Consider the following 19,563-nt stretch of genomic DNA (forward strand, 5'->3'; position numbering starts at 1 on the left):
TATGGGTTAAAATAATTTTTTATATATTTTCATTCTTCAAAAGGAGGTTGTTGAGGTCTAGAAAAGTCACGGGAAACCCAAAGACATTTAAAGCTCAATATAACATATAATGTTGGTTATGCGTTAATCCAAACTGTATTTTGGGAATTAATTTATTAAATAAATATAGAAATAGTGTACATGTCATGCCACACCAATAATACATTTTTCATATGACAATCACCTACCAAGCTTATATGAACCCAAGTCATGTGGATTACGGGGCTTGCACGAGGGATTGTGGTGTGGAAGGTTATGGAAGCTCTTGGATAATGAAGACTTTGGGCTAGCTACTTAGGAGCACTAAAGTCCAAGCCCACTACTTAGAGTTCTCCAATGTGGGTGAGCAAATAAGATATTTTTTAAGCACTTCATTTTACCCATAGGAAATAGTCATTTTCCAAATGCATGGCTTTAACCATTGAAAACAAGCATTTTCCAGCACTCCCTATTACTTGCCAGAAACAAGCCGTTTCCAGCGCTTCCTTTTACCCATAGGAAATAATCAGTTTATGGTACCTAGCTTCACCTGCTAGAAAATAGCATGCCCTAGTGCTCCCTTTTAACAATTGGAAATAGGTTGGTTCCTGCACCTCCTTTTACGTATTGGAAATAAAGGAAAACCCTCACCCTCTATAGATTGGCATTTATGGCTCAAGCAAATGGACCAATTTTTCTTCAGCCATCAAGCCCCCTCATTCGGCTGCTACAAGCAACGCAGCAGCCATCAACCCCCTTCTTCAGCCATCAAGCCATTCCTTTAGCTGATGAAGCAGCACAACAACTTCTTGCTTTGGCTGCTGCAAGGATCTCAGCAGCCATCAACCCCCTTCTTCAATCATCACACCTCCTTCCTAGCTGTTGAAAGCACCCCCAACCATAACCTTCTCTCCTTGAAACCATTCTCCCTATAAAGCCTCACAAAGCACTCCAAACTTTTCTTTCCTCCTCATACCCTTCCACGCTATAAACATCATAGCCTTCAAGCCTCAAGCTTTTCTTCCCATCATCCTTCTCTTGAAACTCTTAAATCCATAAAGTCTTACCAAGCATAACTCCAAGCTTTTTCTTCCTTCCAAGCTGTAAACACCATAGCCTTCAAATCTCAAGCTTTTCCTTCCATCCTCCTTCTCTTGAAACTCTTAAATCCACATAGCCATAGTCACAAACAACAAATTATCAACACCCAACCTCAAGCATATCCAACACTAAGCCAAGCACGAGCATTCTCATTTGCTAAACTTGTGGGTCTTTAGCTCCCACACTCCAAGCTCACATAATCTCGGTTCAACATCAATGCACCATCTCTAACTCTTCGTCTAGCTGCAGGAAACATCAGCACAAAACACGCAGCCGTTGGAAGAAGACAAGAGTACTCTCCTCGGGCTTGCTTCTCCCTCGGGATGTTTTGGGCCTGATTCTTGCTAACTCATAAAAAGGGGTAACGAATGCTTGATTCATCACTCTATGGAGATCCAAGAATCAACAAGCCCGAACGAGCCTTATTAAGGAAAAGACCTCAACGGAGGTATTTATAATACAAGTGTGTAAACTCTAGTAAAGTTATACAAGAAAAAAAATTACACTTGATTTGTTCAAAGGAGAGAGAAATAAAATCCCAATAGAGTAGGAAATAAATCTTCTAATAGAATTAGGATCTCGCCAACACTCCCCCTCAAGTTGCAACAAAGATGTCACGCATGCCCAACTTGTTAAGGAAGTTGAGAAAGATGGCATACAAATCAACAACCCAAAATACAAAATAACATACCAAAATCCAAGAAATCCATAGCAGAAAAAAAAAAAAAAAAAAAAAAAAAAAAAAAAAATGGAGTTGAGCAACCGATGCTATATAAATCATTCCAATAAGTAATATCAAAACAAAGGGCATCGATCTAGACCTGATGCCCTCCCCATCCCCCTCCCAGCCATCACAACCCCACATGGTCCACCCCTTCCTACCCAAAACCATACCTAGACCCACCCAACACCCAACTGAAACCCAACCCTCATCCTCCACTGCTCACCTCTCATATCTCTCCTAAGAATCCCACAACCATCTCAAGTCCTTTTTTTTTTTTTTTTAAAAAAAAAAATTTGTAGAATCAATATGCTTCAAAAAGAAATTCAGATATGGAACTTAGGTTTGGTGGAAGTCGAAAAGAGAATGGGAAAAGATAAAGAAGGAGATGGAAAGAGGAGAATGGGTGGAGGGAGAAGAAACAGAGGGATGATGGTAGGATGGGGTTGGTGGGTTTTGATTAACTCCTGATTCAAAGTCTCTTGTTTGTTTGAGAAAAAATAGTTGTTCCAGTGGGATCCTGATAGAGAAGTTGGAGAGGATGGGGTCTCGGTTAGATACATGGGTTTTGTTTGACCCGTTTCTATGTGAAACCTTTTAAAACCATCTTTTAATTTCAACTGTCCAAGATTATTCAACGGTCTAAATATAAGTTCACACTTAATGTTCCCATATAGTTGTTCTTACCTGATCTGAGCGCCATGATTGAAGCCACTGAATCTCAATTGAGCCCCACGTGAGGAAAGGCCCAGCCCACTTGCAACTAGGAAGCCACTTGCCCAGCGCGCTGTTGATTCTTACTCTTTGCATCGCACCGCATCTTGTTATTACCATTGCTGATCAATGGTTCAATTTGAATGCAATAAAAAGTTGTAACAGTCACAAACAATGTCAATACTATTCGGTTTTTTTTTTCAACCCTCCGATTATTTGTTTAATAAGTAACAATGGCAACTTTTATGTTAAACAACGGCAAGTTTTTATAAATAACAACGGCTACTTTTATGAAATAAATTGTTGTTTTTATAATCTCATCCAAAATTTAATTTTTTTTTTTACTTGAAATGTTTAGAGATGGCAATATTGTGCACGACCCGTTAACACGACACGAATTCGCGCGAAAAATTCAGTATTCGGGTTTGAGTTATCGTGTCGTGTTGATATCGTGTTGACCTGTTAAGCTATCGCGAATACCCGTTAACCCGTTAAGCTCAAGGGCAGTTTTTGTAAATTTCTCTCTTTTTTTCTTTGTCTTTTTTCTTCTCTTTCTTCTCTTTCTTCTCTTTATTCTCTTTCGTCTTTTTGTAAATTTATTATTATTATTATTATTTATTTTTTTAATTCTTAACGGGTTATTGTGTCGTATCGTGTGATTCGCGAATTGTAACGGGTCGTGTTTATGTTTGACATTTCCAACCCGTCTTCTTATTGTTTCGTGTTTGCAGTATTATATTAGTTAAGAAAAACGGGTTGACACGAACATGACACAAATACTGCAAACACGACACAAATGCCAGGTCTATAAATGTTCATATAAAAAAAAATAATATAACATAAATATACATTAACAAAAAAAGTAAAAAAATAAAAAAACAAAGTTCACAATAAAAAAATTTAACACATAAATTACAACATGAAAAATATAGAACATTCATTGTGAGAAATATACTTTTAGAGTTCGAAAGATTCCACTGGAGCTCTAAATGAGGCTACATCCACCATTTTTAGAGCTTCATTTAAAGCCTACCATTGAACATGCCCTAACGAGTATAAAATTGAACTAAACAAACACAACACACACCACATATTGGGGATCACCTTTACAATCAGATTTGCTATAACAATTTTGTACAAATATTTCTTAAGTCCCCTCTCTCCTTTGTTAGATTATTCATATATACAACAAATGTAGAAAAGAAGTTTGCTAGGCAACTAAGGGCTCGTTTGAGAGTGATTCTGGATGGGCCAACAAATACTTTTATGGAAAATCACTTCTCTATATAATCACTTTAAGAAAGAAAAAGAAATCCCAAGACTTAAAAGAAAAAGAAAAGAAAAAGAAAAAAATGAAGAAATAACTTACTATCTAAATGGCCATATGAGAGTTCAAACAATATGATATTATTATTTTTGGTTACATAACAAAAAAAGAACAAGTTAAAAATAAAACCTTTGATGCGCATTATCTAGCTTCGAACCTTCGTCACAAATGAAACAAGTACATTCACAAACCAATATTTTCTAGGAGTGGAAGTCACTCGATCTAAACATGGCCTATTTCTTTCACAAAGGAAGTATGTCACTGACCTGCTAGCAGATACTGGGATGTTTGCCTATAAACCAGCTGATACACCTATTATTGAGAATCATAAACTTGAAGTTTATATGGATTAGGTCCCAACTAACAAAGAAAGATACCAAAGTTGGTTGGGAGATTGATCTATTTATCACTGACACGTCCTGATATTGCCTATGCAGTAGCCAATTTATGCATTCGTCTAATGAGGATAGTATGGGCTTTTTCGTTCCGACGGCTACAGATGGGCTTGGGCTGCTGTAAAGAACCAAATGTGTGAAATTGCCCCTGGGTCTGAGTTCAATAATCAGACTCCAAGAGTGCTTCGAAAGGGTAACTGAGCCTTAAGAAGCACCTTGGTCTTCTTCACCAATGAAACCAACAGTTGCTTACAAATAAATACTTGGCTTGGCTTGAGAACCTTGTGGCATGAAAGCTAAGCATTCATGAGTTTAGCATGAGAGAGAGAGAGAGAGAGAGAGAGAGAGAGAGACTAGATTTTTTTACAAGAAACAGAGGTTTAAAGCAAAGGATTTCGTGGGAATTTTCTAAAGAGAGAGAGATAGAGATTAGGGTGGAAGAATGGGCGCTTTGGGTAATTTTCCGGCAGCTTGATGAAAGCTTCGTCAGGCTCTAGAATGGCTTGCCAAAGAGAAGGTGGGAAGAGATGGAGGAATAGGGCTTGAAATTGAAGGTTCCAAGGATGAGAGGTGGTGCTTGTCTTTCTGGATTGTGTTCAGATAATGGGTAGGGGATACCCCCCTTTTATAGCCGTTGTAAGCTCCTTCTTCCCAAGAAACCCTAATGGGCTCTCTCCAATTTTGCCAAGTCTTCGCTTTCATTTCTCTTCCTTCCCTTTGATTCATCCCAATTTGTGAAATCACCCTCTATCCAAACACACAGTGACAAGATTTTTGGGAGCTCAAAAGCCTTTCCGTAGCCATTCCAGTGGTAACCTCCCATCTATGGTTATCACTTCTTCTTCTTTCCTCCTCTATTTCATGGCAAGAGCTGGTAAGGAAAGGAAATAGATAGCAGTGTTGGTCTGAATGATGCCTTTCCTCCTAGTAACCTGCGTGCACTAATACCCTTTGGTCTTTTGAATGGTTTGTTTGAGGTTTGCCTTTGGTCACATGCTGGAGCCTCCCATAAGCCTGCATATGTGAGTCATTCCTTAGCTTTTGTCGTAGTTTTGTCTCCAGCCATGTGCTGGAGACTTTTAGATATTTTTCTTGGTTATTTGGGCCTTCTTACGGTAATGGGTTTGTCTAATAGGGAATGAGCCAACTTCACAAAGTGATGGACTATTTTATTAAAGTGATGGGTCAATTTCTAAAGTGGTGGGCTCCATTTTTCTCTCCTTTATACTTACCCACATATTTGGACTCAAGAAATGGGCTTGAGTTTTGAGGCTCACAAGCAGCCCAAAATTTTCATTTATCAGCTCATCAATGGGCCTCATGAATGTTTGTTACATCCATACTACAACCCACTCAGCAAGCCTCGAGCATTTGTGTGGCTTGGGCTCACTTAAGCTTGTAGCGTGGCGTGTTGCTTATTTACTTGGGGTGGCACGTGTGTAAATGCATATGATGAACTCTTGCATACCCAAGTTGGGTTTCTTCCCAAGTTAGGTGTTGTACTGGGCTATAAATATATTTGGGCCCATCCTTGGTTTTTTTGGGCCTCAATATTAGCCCTCTTGATTATTTGGGCCATGACTGTATATTGAAATGGTCCAAATAACCAATTTTCAGCCCAAAATAAATGGCAGTGGCATGACATGACATGGGTTTAGGAACAACTCAAGGATGACTAGTTAAGTGTCTTTGAAATTACGGCCAGGTTTTTTTAGGAAGGTTGGAGGGGTTGCCTCCCGCTTAAAACCCAATCCTTCTTAAACACCGAGGGTGTTGCCTTGAAGAACTTTCCTAGACATTGTAATTTTGGAGGTTACTCACTAAAGTGACCAAGAGTTGACCTATTTTGTGGCATGACATAGAAGAAAATGCTTGGTGGATTAGCACAAAAGAACTTAGCTTGCATGATTTATTTGCTTGAGTGACTAGAGATGCTTGATTTTGCATGATTGTGGTTTGCAAGAGTTGCATTGACTTGTGTGTCTATTATTAGTTTTGTATGCTTGATATTGGATCGAACGCTCAGTTTTGATGTGTATATTTAGTATTGGCATGTATTGGCATGTATGCTTGGTATTTGGCTTGGATGCTTGGCATTGGCGTGTACGCTTGATTTTGGCTTGTATGCTTGGTATTGACTTGCACGCTTAGTATTTGGCTTGGATGCTTGGCATTTGCACGTNCTTGATTTTGGCTAAGGTGGTATGGTTTAATATAGTTTTTGGGACATTTAGCATGGTGGATGTGCTTGAGTGTTTTGGGTTTTGGCATTGGTGTGGTTGTGGACTGAATTTGCATTGTATCTATAGCATGACCCTCATTCAACTCTTTCTTCTTTCTTCAAGATTCAAACCCGTGGGTACTGTGTATCAGTACATAAGTTATATTTTGGAAGCTCGGATCAGAAAACTTCCTTGATGAAAGTTGTTCATCTGCTTGAGTACTATAGCATGCAAAATTTGTAGAATTCTTTGAATTTTTCTGATGCCTCAAAGCTGGTCTGAAACCTCCGTGTTCATCCATGGCTGATGAGTTTCTGCATATTCTGCTTCTTCATGTGTCTTTAACTTCTGATTCTCTGATGATTGGCCTTGCCTCACAAAATTTGCTTGAAATTATGTTGTTTATAACATTTCCAAAATTGAGGATCATCCACCCATTGTACTGCTATCTGCCTTCATTTTTCTGAAGCATGTTCATGAGTTAATGTTGATGCTTTTGTTGCATGCTTGTTTTCTATGCTTGAAGCTTGAATTCCATTGCACTTCTCAAAATTGGTGAGTTAGGTACTAAACTTTGAGGTTGAGCTTTCGATTTTGGATTCTAGCTTGGTGATAAACAAGACTCATACAAGCTTACTTGGGTAATGCATGCCAAGTGTTTGTGGAAATGTCTCACAATAGCTTCTGGGCTGTTCTTTGAACTTTCGAAATGTTTCTCTTGGAATCTGAGTTTGAGATTTTGATGCATGAAAATAGACTTCTCCATGGTTGTGTTGGAACTAGTCTTTTGCCATTTGAAGGAAAAATGAATTTTTGGTGCAATTTCAAAGGGCTAAGCTGCTGGAATTGGGCAGTTTCTACTGCAAAGCATGTTTCAGGAATCTGTTTTACATGCCTCCCTAGTTCCAAATGCAACTAAATTTTGGAAAAATAAAGCTTGATATGTCTAATTCTAATATGGAAAGTTTGGGGTTTGTTGGTTGTAAGCTTGATTTCTAGTGATTTTCTAAAGGTTGGATGTTTCAGCTAGAATGGTTGAAAAGCTTGTGTATGAGTTTCACTTGGTATGTTGCTTTTGTTTGAAAATTTAGCATGTCATTTCTCTTGGCATTAAGTGCTGATCTGGGCATTGCTAGAGCATGATCTTAAGCAAAATTGTTATGAGAGCATGATGTTGTATGGTATTATCGCAAGAGCATGAGTTCTTCAATTTGCTTGAAATCCCCGAATTGCTTGGAATACTTGAATGAAGTGTAATTGCTTGGCATGTAGATTGGTATTACGCCGTGTGAATTTGTCAAATGCTTGATTGATGAGCTTGATTGCTGCTTATGCATCCTCTTCTACTTTGCAGGAATTTATTTAAAGAAGATGAGAGCATGCAAATGTTGAAGCATTCATCTTCATAAAACGAGCATCTTTGAGAATAATGATGGTGGTGAGGAAGTTAAGATTTATAAGGGAAATAATAGATTTCAAAGGTATGAGGGATTGCATGAGGAGGCAATAGTCAGGTGGAGAATGGATGAATGTAGGAAAATATGCCTTCGGCACCTCTTTTTTTCACGAGTACCTCGCCAGCGTCTGTATCTTTTTTCAGACTTGATTGAAAGGCTCCAAAGCATGAGAAGAACAAGCTAGTCGTTGAGGTCACTTCAAGTGTTCTTTTAGAGATGCAATGAGTTTGCTTAATTGTTGTAAAGATGGATTGAGTTCTGGAAGTTATGAAGCGCATACACTAGCAGGATGTTTGAAATCAGGCATGTGTTGGAAGAATGTTTGAAATATGGCAAGTGCTAGAAATTCTTTTCTTGTGGAGCAAATGCTGGCAGTGCTTTACTTAATGTGGAATAGGTGCTGGAAGAACGTGATTTGGCTTTTCATGATTAGCTTGGACTTACTATGAGGATGTGGATAATCTAATGGTTGAATTGAATCAAGATATAGTTTGGCATGAGGGTTCACTTTTCCAGCAACATGAATATAGAGCTTGTTTTATCTTCTAGGAATATCTCAGGCAAAAAATTGAAAAAGAAGTTCAATTCTCTTTATCAGATGTTTGGCCTGTGTTTGGCTCTTTCTTTTTCTTTTTGAAAAAAAATTTCTTGGCACGAAGCCCCCAAGTATTTTGGGGTTTAGATGTGTAGTTTGCTCAATGGCATGAATGATGGATTTGCCAAAGCCCCCGGCCCCTCTTACAAGATCTTATTTTGCCTGAGAATGGAGATCTAAGGCACAAACAAAGGGCGCATGTCAGTAATCCATATCGTGTTTGTTAGCAAAGCAGATAGCTAACAAAAGAAAAAAAAAAAAAAAAAGAGGAAATTTTCTTATCTCTTTATTTTCTCTGATTTATTGCTTATGGTCTTCTTTTTTTGGAGGTATTGTGAAGATAGCGACCTGATCCCCAGCAGAGTCGCCAATTTATGTAGGGGCTTTTTCGTTTCAGCAGCCACTGATGGGCCTGGACTCCTGTAAATAGCCAAATGTGTGAAATTGCCCCTAGGTCTGAGTTCAAGAATCAGACCCCAAGAGTGTTTCGAAAGGGCCTTAGGAAGCATTTTGGTCTTCTTCACCAATCAAACCAACATTTGCTTACAAATAAATACTTGGCTTAGCTTGAGAAGATTGTGGCATGGTAGCTAAGCATTCATGAGTTTAGCATGAGAGAGAGAGAGAGAGAGAGAGAGACCAGATTTTCTACGAGAAACAGAGGTTTAAAGCAAACGATTTCGTGAGAATTTGCTGAGGAGAGAGAGACAGAGATTAGGGTGGAAGAATGGGTGCCGTGGGTAATTTTCTGGTAGCTTGACGAAAGCTTCGTCAGGCGCTGGAATGGCTTGCCAGAAAGGAAGATGGGAAGAGATGGAGGAATAGGGCTTGAAATTGAAGGGTTCTAAGGATGAAAGGTGATGCTTGCTCTCTCTGGATGTGTGTTGAGATAATGGGTAAAGGATACCCCCCCCCCCTTTTATAGCCGCTGGAAGCTCTTTCTTACCAAGAAACCCTAATGGCTTCTCTCCAATTTTGCCAAGTCTTCCCTTTCATTTCTCTTCCCTTCCTTTGATTCATCCTAATTTGTGAAATCCCCTTCTGTCCAAACACACAGAGACAAGATTTTTGGGAGCTCAAAAGTCTTCTCACAGCTGTTCCAGTGGTAACCTCCCATTTATGGTTATCACTTCGCCTTCTTTCCTCCCCTATTTCATGGCAAGAGTTGGTAAGGGAAGGAAATAGATATCAGCATTGGTATTAAGGATGTCTTTTCTCCTAGTAACTTGCGCGCACTAATACCCTTTGGTCTTTCGAATGGTTTGTCTTGAGGTTTGCCTTTGGTCACGTGCTGGAGCCTTCCAACAGCCTGCATATGTGAGTCATTCCTTGGCTTTTTGTCATGGTTTTGTCTCCAGTCATGTGCTGGCGACTTTTAGATGTTTTTCTTGGTCATTGGGCCTTGCTAAGGTAATGGGTTTGTCTAATATGGAATGGGCCAACTTCACAGAGTGATGGTTGGTCAATTCTCTAAAGTGGTGGGCTCCTTTTTTCTCTCTTTTATGCTTACCTACATATTTGGGCTCGAGTTTTGGGGCTCCCAAGCAGCCCAAAACTTCCATTTTTCGACTCATCAATGGGCCTCATGAATACTCGTTACCATCCATACCACAACCCACTCAGCAAGCCCCAAGCATTTGCGTGGCGCGGGCCCACTTAAGCTTGTAGTGTGGTGCGTTGCTTATTTGCTTGTTGTTGCACATATACAAGTGCATATGACGAACTCTTGCGTACCAAGTTGAGTTTCTTTTCAAGTTAGGTGTTGTACTGGGCTATAAATATATTTGGGCTCAGCCTTGAAATTTTTAGGCCTCAACAAGGATCATATGGCTATTGTGATGCATATTCTGAGTTACTTAAAATTTGCTCGTGGACAAGGTTTATTATTTAAGAAAAATGGTCACTTGGATCTAGAAGGTTATACTAACGCACATTATGCAGGGAATATTACACATAGACTTTCTACATCATGTTACTTCACTTTTGTTGATGGTAACCTAGTTACGTGTCGTAGCATGAAGCAAAATGTTATATCTCAGTCCTTTGCAGCTGCAGAGTCTGGTTACTTGCTACAATTGTGTTTAGACCAGATGCTACTACACAGCCCCACTGTGATAGTCAGTTTGCCTTTGAATTGCTAGCAATCCAATGCAACATGATCGAACTAAGAGTGTAGAAGTTGATAAGCATTTCATTGAGGAGAAGCTGAAGCATAAGTTAATTTCTATACATTTTGTGCCTTATTCGGAGCAGCTTGTAGATATGTTGACCCATACCATGTCAAAACGCCGATTTGAAGACTCATTTGACAAGTTGGGCATTACGGATATGTATGCACCAACTTGAGGAGGAATATTGGCATGAGTCAAAGTCAACTTTACTATTAGGAGAATTTATATTTTATTGTAATTCTCTAATTTGAGTAGAATTATGAGATTTTGTATATATTTCTTATTTGTACGCACTCTGTATGTAATATATATGTCATTTATTAAGAGAAGAACAAGCATATTAGTTTAAACCCTAATTACTTTTGAGCAAGACATCCATAGCAAATATGGCAAAGGGAGTCTTAGGAGCATATCAGAGTTGGCTAGATTGGTGGAGGTGTGACAACGCGGATGCCAGAAGGGGATGGGTTTGGTTTCTTGTTTCTTTAGGGTTTTTTCAACATTTTTGACATGGAATGGGTCTATATTAAAAGACCCCTACTTGTATATCCGTATACATCATGGTTTAGAAACATAGCTCACCACCCGGACCCGTACCAAATGGTTTGTAGATGTCAATGTCATTCAAGTCTTATCATGTCAGATAACAGAATCTTCACCATTTAGGAGTCTTTGACATAATCATTAAACGTGACAAAGTAGGGTATATATCAATACTTTTATATTTTACCAAAGAAGGGAAAATTTCAAAATAGTAGTTACCATAAAAAGGAATAAATCACACTGATTGGATTATCATAGGTAATGATCATTAACCTCATAAAGGGTAGGAAGTTGATGGATTATTCTGGTCAAAAGCTCGGTAACAATTATGTTTATTAAATCGCGGGGAAATCTGATAAAGCTCGATCGGGCACGTGTAGCTAACTAGCTGCGTGCGACCAAATCTTCTGGTTATCTTCCACATATCCTGCAAACAGGTATAGTAATACTAAGCTCAATACCAATTTTGTGCGTCTCTCTCTCTTTTTCTCTCTCTCTCTCTCCACACGTACGTACCAGAGACACAAAGAGGAAAGAAAACAGCACCAAATAGGGAGAAGCAAAAACTGGGTAATCTTTTTGACAAAAAAAAAAAAAAAAAACTGGTATCTACCGATGATTCCTTTTCGTTTCCGCGAGAAAGTGTAGCTTTAGTTTTCCAGATAAATTGTTTTTATATATATAGTTGTGTAGCAACATGCATGCTAGGCCTGCATATTAAAATTGAAATTTGAATATTAATATTAGTACTATAGGGATCGAACAAGTACATGAAAGCAAACTTGTTGTCTTTTTCGTCTTTTTGTAGCGCAGGCCGGCCGAGAGACAAAGATCTCCTTGGGGTTTCCTGAGACAACTGTAGCTAGTAATAGCTTTATTAAAATTTTTTATTTTTTTATTTTTTGAAAAGAAGAGAAGAGTCTTGTTCTATTTCTTCACTTGTTGATGTATGTATGTATATATGTATATGTATGTATGTTTGTTGGCATATTAATAATTAATGTTGTTGCTTTTGGCAGCACAAATAGTAGTAGAAGAAAAGAAAACAAGAGTGAAATCTTCAATGGAAGTGAAAGGTGCATTTGCATTAGGAGGTGAAGTGAGGCGACTTCAAATTATCTACTTCCTCAGTCATCGAATGGGTCGCGTAGATCATCCCCATCTCATTCGAGTCCACCATCTTACCCGCAACGGCGTCTATCTGCGAGGTAGCAATCAATATCTATCGTATATATATATATATATGCCTCTTCCTTTGTTCAAGTATTTGATACTGTACTTTGTAATATTTGAGATGATGTGTGCCTGTTGATTAATGAATTACTCAATCAATTCATGATGATGGTTAGTATTGTTGTTGTTTGTCTCTAATTATGATTAAAAAGACGTTAAGAGGTGGCTTTCGGATTTACGAGGAAAGGACATGCCAGAGGCCTTCGCTTGGTCTTACAAGAGGTATATATCGCTTCATCGAACTTGGGATATTTTCCAACCTTGAAAAAGAGAAATACATACCATTTTGATGAGACCGCCATGAGCTAGTTAGTTATAATGATTTCATTTTCATTTTCATGGTAAGCCATTAAATAAGTGAATATGGAATGGCAGGAGGTACAAGACGGGTTATGTTTGGCAAGACTTGCTGGACGACGACCTCATCACACCAATCTCTGACAATGAATATGTCCTCAAGGGATCCGAGATCATCTATTCCGCTTTTGGTATAACTGTTTACACACAAATATTGAATGTAATCAATTTGATTGATTTCCATTTATTATCAAAACCATTTATATCGACCCTGTATATAAGGTTAAATTGTTAATTTCCATTAATTTCGTATATATTCATATTTGGAATCGTTTTTGGTCAACTTATGATGACCACTGACTGTAACAGATAGTCCTCCGAAATCATATGCCGAAAAGGAAAGTTGCTTGTTCACAGAGCAGCCCGTTAAGGATGAGGTTCAGCCACCTACTCTTTCTAAACAAGAGGCCTTTCATTTACACAAACATTCCAAGAATGATATAGATATCCAAACAAAAGTATCCTCTGAAATCAGCGACGAATCACCTTATGTGGGCTCAAAGGGGTCTACTTTGGCCAATGAATTTGATGCAATGAAAACCCAAGCAGATGAGAACCACTCAGCTGACACACTCAACCCCAACTCCAACTATCAACAGAGCAACGAGTCAGAAAACTCTTCTTTATATTCCAAGTTTTTATTGAAGAAGAAGAAGAACAAGTACAAGGACAAAGAAATGGCTCCATCTTCTTTTTCTTCTTCTCCCTCTTCTTGGCATTCATCGTCTCATCAATCACCTGCCGCGCATGGTAGTAAGAGCAATTCAAAAGGCATGTTCCGCAATTTGATCACTTGTGGTGCTGTCGACACAAATGACGCCGTATTAGTCATGTTGAATCGGGCCAATAAAACAACTTCTTCCGACAAGTCTACCAGATGGAGCAGCCAAGACATTATCAAGGCTGATCCTATTTGTAAAGCAGATCACAAGAGGAGGAGTGGGTCTGCTGGAGTTTTTGGGACTTGTTGGAATTCGCAGGGGCAGCCGCAGCAACCCCAAAAGCATACTAGTACTGCTACTAGGTGCGTACGTGTATGTCAATTAAATTCTTGATAAAAGAAGAATCATTTCAAAATTAATCAATACATGCACAACACAAAGGGTAAGTATATATAGGGTTCTTTCTACATTATAATATATTTGATAATGATGACTGAAGATTATTAATACATATGCATGTATGTATGTATTGGCTAAGGCTTGCTTGTGTTTGGACTTGATGCTGCAGGAAAAGCTACGATGGAGAAAAGGGCTCAAACAAGCAGCAAAAGGAGCCCGAGTTTAGTGGCCAAAAATTGGCTTCCGCAGCTTACAGGCCCGTCGGTGGGCCGCATTGCTCGTAAGTGACTACGGTAACTTTTCTCTCTTCTTCTTTACCCACTTTTTGTTACTTTTATTTGAGAGAGAGAGAGAGAGAGAGAGAGAGAGAGAGAGATGTGCCTATTGCTATTTCCGTAGGTAAGTTGATATCATAACCAAAGGGTATTGCGTTCTTTGACTAATGACCATCCAATTATAGGCATGTCGCCTGTGGTCATAAATTGGACGGGCTGGACGGATTGCTAGACCAAACTGAATTTTAAGTACCAGATATTAAATCTGGCTAGGTCTTACAACCTCACCTCACCAGATACGCAACGAAATGACAATCGTTTGTGTACTAAACCCCTTGACATTTTCATGATCAACTAAAGTGTAATGTGTTGTGTGTATGAGAGAGAGAGAGAGAGAGAGAGAGAGAGAGAGAGAGAGAGAGATCATGGCTCAATAATTAATCCTAAGTAACGGTGGACCGGCTCGGTGCAAAATGTGACCCTTATCAATTAGAGTTTTGCTTCTAACCCACCCAGAATTTCTCAGGTCTCGCAAGATTCAGTTCAGTTCAGTCTAATTGGCTTATTATAAAGGACACCTTTTTCTCTCTCTTTTTTTTCCTGTTGTATAACTATATACAGGTTCCGCTGAGCAGTCCTCAAGTCAAATGTACAAATTTATAAAGTATAAGCAACATGTGTGACCATATCAAACTCGCAAAGATAAAGAAAAAAAACAATGACTGTTAGCATTGCATTCATAAAGCTGGAACTGCAAAACCGATCAAATTGGCTAAAATTTGAATGACTTAATGCAGGCAGTGCAGGAAACAGTTTAAGCCAGAGAAATTGCACTCACACATGAAATCGTGCAGAGGAAAGAAAGCTCTAAACAAGACTGCTGCAGCTTCTGTGGACAAGATACCTCAAATGGGATCAACGACTTCAACTTCTGAACAATCATCTGCCGCCCATTTTCTTGACCAGCTCAATATGCACAGTACGGACTGATCACTTGTTTTCAAACATACTGTTCCGTAGCCAGGATGAAAGGAAGGGGCTTTTCTTTCTTTTCTTTTCTTCTTTTACTTTTTTTTTCTCTTATGTAAATTGAAATACCATAGCACATTTGCACTGGCTGATAAAGGCAATAGGAAAATATTACTTACATTATTCCCATTCCAACTTTGTTTAACATTCTTCCAGGTTAAGGGAACAATCCAGGATAATATTGTTTCCTGTTCACCATCACAAGGCTGGTCCAGAAGTGCGTTGAGAGAGAGAGAGAGAGAGAGAGAGAGAGAGAGAGATAGAGACCCTCTAATATGATAAGAAACCTAACAAGATTATGTTTCACCCGTAATACAGACTCTAGAGCAAGCCATATTGTGAAAGCCTACAATAAATTGAACAGAACTGTAATCTAACAAAAATCTAACATAATTTGACGAGAGTACTAGACAGAGTTCAATCATGCACTTGAACAACAAAAGGAGTCCCCATTGGAGTTCTATTTTTCTGACTTTCTGCATCCCTGAACTTGTTGAAGTTAAGAATGAGATTGTCAATATAAAACAGAGAAACACATTGTATCCTGGGAGGGATGTGAACCCCTGGCATATGCTGTTACACCCTGAACTATATACTAATTTCTACCTGAACTTGAATGAGTAGCGGTAATCAAGAATGTATTTGGAAGTGACATTTCTGTTCATCCTAGGGGCACATATCTATCTAGTTACTTGAGACAACGGATTCAACATGTTCCAGTACAAACTGATATAACTTCTTCCTGAAGTCGGTTATTCTCTTATCTACTGGAATCCCACCCTTGACTAAGTCATCCAACCATAGATTCACCTTTTTAAGCTGCCCCAGCAAACATGCAATCTCAGAGCTTCCTTCCTCTTTGTTCAATCTGAACCCCACATTTAAGGAATCCTCCAAGTACTTTAAGAACCATTGACAAGAAACTAAGAGTAGTTTTTCTATTAAACTTGCTGTCTCTTTTAATCTCCTTTCCTTGGGGCAATCTTCCATCCCAGTGCTCATTTTCTTCACAGCTGGAATACGTCGTCGAGGATTTTGTTTATTTTGGGGTGAGCAATTTTCCGAGTTAAATTCCACTGGAGTATTCTCTATGACAATGTAATGATATTTCTCACAATTTGGAATTCCACCATTGCCTTGTGCTCTGAACAAACTGAATTTGGAAAGATTTGCTCCTAACGCAGCTTCCAACCATGAAGTGGCATTCTTACCAGTGGAACTTTTACACGCATGTGACACCCAACCCTGTAGGCCACCAGAACTGCTTGATTTCACATCTGGGTGGCCTGTGTTGAGCAAGGAGTCTACAACCTCTGCTGCTCTCACCATATTCTGATGTAGCTCCAAAAATTTATCAACCACTGGTCCTGCAGAAACTTTGTGAGAGGACTCGCTGAGTTCTGCAAACATGCTGGAAAAGGAAACTTAATCATCATTTCTTCACATGCAAGAGTAAGGGAATAAATACTGTTGCTCGAATTAATTTAGAGCAGGCTAAGAAAACCCAATCAAACATTTAGAAGTTTCCTGTTTCATGCCAATATATTTTGTCATTAAACAGTTGCTAACTTGGACATACTGAGTGAAAATAAATAAATTGAAACTAAGCTCAAGTTTTTGCTGTAAGATGAAATTGCAACGCAGTGGAAGCCTCAGCAACTGCATACACAAGTGGAATCTTGTGTGCAACCCACTGTAGCATCACAACTGTCCTACTCCATACTGCCTACATTCTACAACAGCATAGGTTTACCCCAACCCAAACAGTCACCATAGCACTTAGTATTTTCAAATATCTGTTTTTTCTTAATTATGCATTTCACTAATCCAGAATAAGGTCTATGAACATGAACGGTTCCCATCCTGCATATCTATAATTCTATTCTGATGTTCAAATCATATGAAGAAAACAATTTGCAATACCATTTACTCCCATACGAAATCCACATAAGAGTAAAAGCACTGTGTTGATTAGCACTTCTAACATTAATATATGCACCAACTATAATTTTTTTTAACCACAGCAAGCATAGGTGTGTAGAACATAAAATGCATACCACATGCAATGAATGACACCCTCAGCAGCTGATGCTTCTTCTAGTGCACGTACAGCACCTGAAAATGCAACGTTCCTGTGACAAATAGCTCCCTGAAATGGTTAATAATAATAAGCACAGAAAATAATGAAAACACAGCATCACATTATAACAGAAGCCTAAAACGATATGAACTTGGAATTGATTGCAAACCTTTCCAAGATCACTAATGATAGATGGGAGAGCATTCCAAGGAATTTTTTTATCGGACCAAGTTTTGAAACTTAGGGGCACCCTAATAAGATGGTTCGAAAGAGCTCCCTCAGGCAAGGACTTCAATTCTTTCTTGGAAGACTTATTCGTTGGTTTTGGCGAAATGGTCTCATTTTTATTTTTCAGTGGTGAAACGCTCATACTTGGATACTTAAGATGTGAATCGTTCTTAGTAAAAAGCTTCTTATCAGAAACCACCTGCAACAACATCTGGTCCTCAGCTTCATGAAATGAGAAAAAGAGGAAAACAAGAAGAAAACTATTTATTGAAGTGATCTAGAAAGTGACTAAAAATAAAATTTCATAAGCATTTAAAATTCGTTATACTTCAAATAATTAAATTCAGTTATGCATTTCATCAATTAAAGAGAAAATTGATACTTGTAAAGTTGCATAAGACAATTTAGTACACTACAAATTCAAATTGAAGGGGTTCTTTTAAACCACCAATCCAAAGACAGCATAGATCTTTCAAGTTCAGGTAGAAAATAGCATATAGTTCAGGGTCTAACAGCATATGCCAGGGGTTCACATCCCATTTATCCCTGGCTTATGCATTAACATACAAAAGGAATTCGACCTCGAAGTCTTAAGATTCATATTTGTGCTTTCCTTCTGTTGAAATTTTCATCTTTTTACCGATTAACATGAATATTTTGGTGCAAATGTGGAGGCAGCCACATTAAGTAATCAAACTCCAAGAACGGTGGTTCGAAAGCAGGGTGCAGAGGAGAAGCAGTATTTCTCAAGAGAAGGGATGGTGGTTGAATCTAAAATGAGTAAAGATGGGCTTAGGTGATATAATTAATATAATTTTACATCGGATACAGGTTGAACATAACTAGTGCAGAGCAAGGCAAAGAAAGGAAATTAAAAGAAGGAAAAAAAAACTTGGTTTAGCCAAAAAAGGAGGCACACATTGAAATTTGAAAGCAAGCCATAGAAGGCATTCATAAATACAAAGTGTACTGAGACAGAGTAAGAGCATTTTAGCGCCAAATGATGTGTCAGCAATGAAGGGAAGCACTCATATAGTGTGTGTGTATATATGTATATATATATATATATATATAGAGAGAGAGAGAGAGAGAGAGAGAGAGAGAGAGAGAAGAGAGAGAGAAGAGAGAACAAACAGCGGGAGAAAGTAGTGAAGGAATGGAAGAAAGCTGCTTAGACTGAGATTTGAAATGCGACGTAGAAATAGTAGTCCGTGCATCCCAAGCCTTCCTGGCTGAATCCAAACTCAGCCTCCTTGTTGAGTCCACCACCGCCAACCTATTGCTGCTTGCCCTTTCATTATCAATGGTCTGTGGACTCTGTGTGGACTTGGACTTGGGCTTTGGCTTGGCCTTGTTATTGCCCTCTTTCCTGTTAGCATTAGAGGGTTTTGTTTTTGTACAAGTCGCTGCAACAGGTGGTCTTGCGGTGGAGATCAAATGAATGGGATTGGGATTGCCAAGGCAGAGAGGGGGTGAGGGCGAGAGAGCCCTCTTGCTCTTGGGGATGGGCTTCAACCCGCGAAGGACCGGCACAGGGGAGGCCGAATCCAGCTGAGTCACGTACACCAACTGCCCCAGCTGAATCTTGTCGCTGTATATTAAATCCAGGTCGTCGTCGTCGTTGTCTGTGATGGACACGTAGGCCGAATGCAGTGAGTCAGACAACTTCAAGAAGAAGCCTCTGGGTCTACTCTTCCAGTTCCAGGCATTGTCTTCGTCTCCCGGCCAGGGCACGATCTCGATGACTTGCAGCACCGCCGACCGGTGCTCTCCGGTCACCTTAACGTCCTTGTTGCCCACATTGTCCAGGAGCTTCGATAGCACGCCAGGCGTTAGGGATGCCATTGCTCCTCTGCCACTTTGATGGATCAGTGTTTCAGTAGAATAGAACTAGTACGTAGCTGGCCTCCTGCTCTCCTTCAAGTTCAACCTCGCCGAGTCCAAAGTCCAGAGTCTCAGCTGCACCTGGACTATGACTGGTGTTGTGCAACACAGACCTGACAGTGACAGGCTGATAGATATGCTTCATAGTCTGA

General features: G+C 39.2%; 2 protein-coding genes across 2 annotated transcripts; one reads left to right on the forward strand and one right to left on the reverse strand.

Annotated features, from left to right (window-relative positions):
• The first annotated feature begins 12,327 nt into the window (after nucleotides 1-12,327).
• LOC117617264 lies at nucleotides 12,328-15,302 on the forward strand. The gene is made up of 6 exons (XM_034346566.1): nucleotides 12,328-12,472; nucleotides 12,650-12,719; nucleotides 12,873-12,985; nucleotides 13,164-13,878; nucleotides 14,085-14,195; nucleotides 14,988-15,302. Exons 1-6 carry the CDS (start codon nucleotides 12,328-12,330, stop codon nucleotides 15,178-15,180), a joined length of 1,347 nt encoding a protein of 448 aa, XP_034202457.1. The 3' UTR covers nucleotides 15,181-15,302.
• Nucleotides 15,303-15,522: 220 nt separating this feature from the next.
• LOC117619062 lies at nucleotides 15,523-19,563 on the reverse strand. Its single transcript, XM_034348885.1, has 4 exons — nucleotides 18,662-19,563; nucleotides 17,469-17,726; nucleotides 17,277-17,368; nucleotides 15,523-16,630 (listed from the first exon to the last, which is right to left on the reverse strand). The coding sequence occupies exons 1-4, from the start codon at nucleotides 19,370-19,372 to the stop codon at nucleotides 15,904-15,906; spliced, it is 1,788 nt and encodes a 595-aa protein (XP_034204776.1). The 5' UTR covers nucleotides 19,373-19,563; the 3' UTR covers nucleotides 15,523-15,903.

The sequence above is a fragment of the Prunus dulcis genome, chromosome 2 (assembly GCF_902201215.1).
Source record: "Prunus dulcis chromosome 2, ALMONDv2, whole genome shotgun sequence".
In the NCBI taxonomy this organism is placed as follows: domain Eukaryota; kingdom Viridiplantae; phylum Streptophyta; class Magnoliopsida; order Rosales; family Rosaceae; genus Prunus; species Prunus dulcis.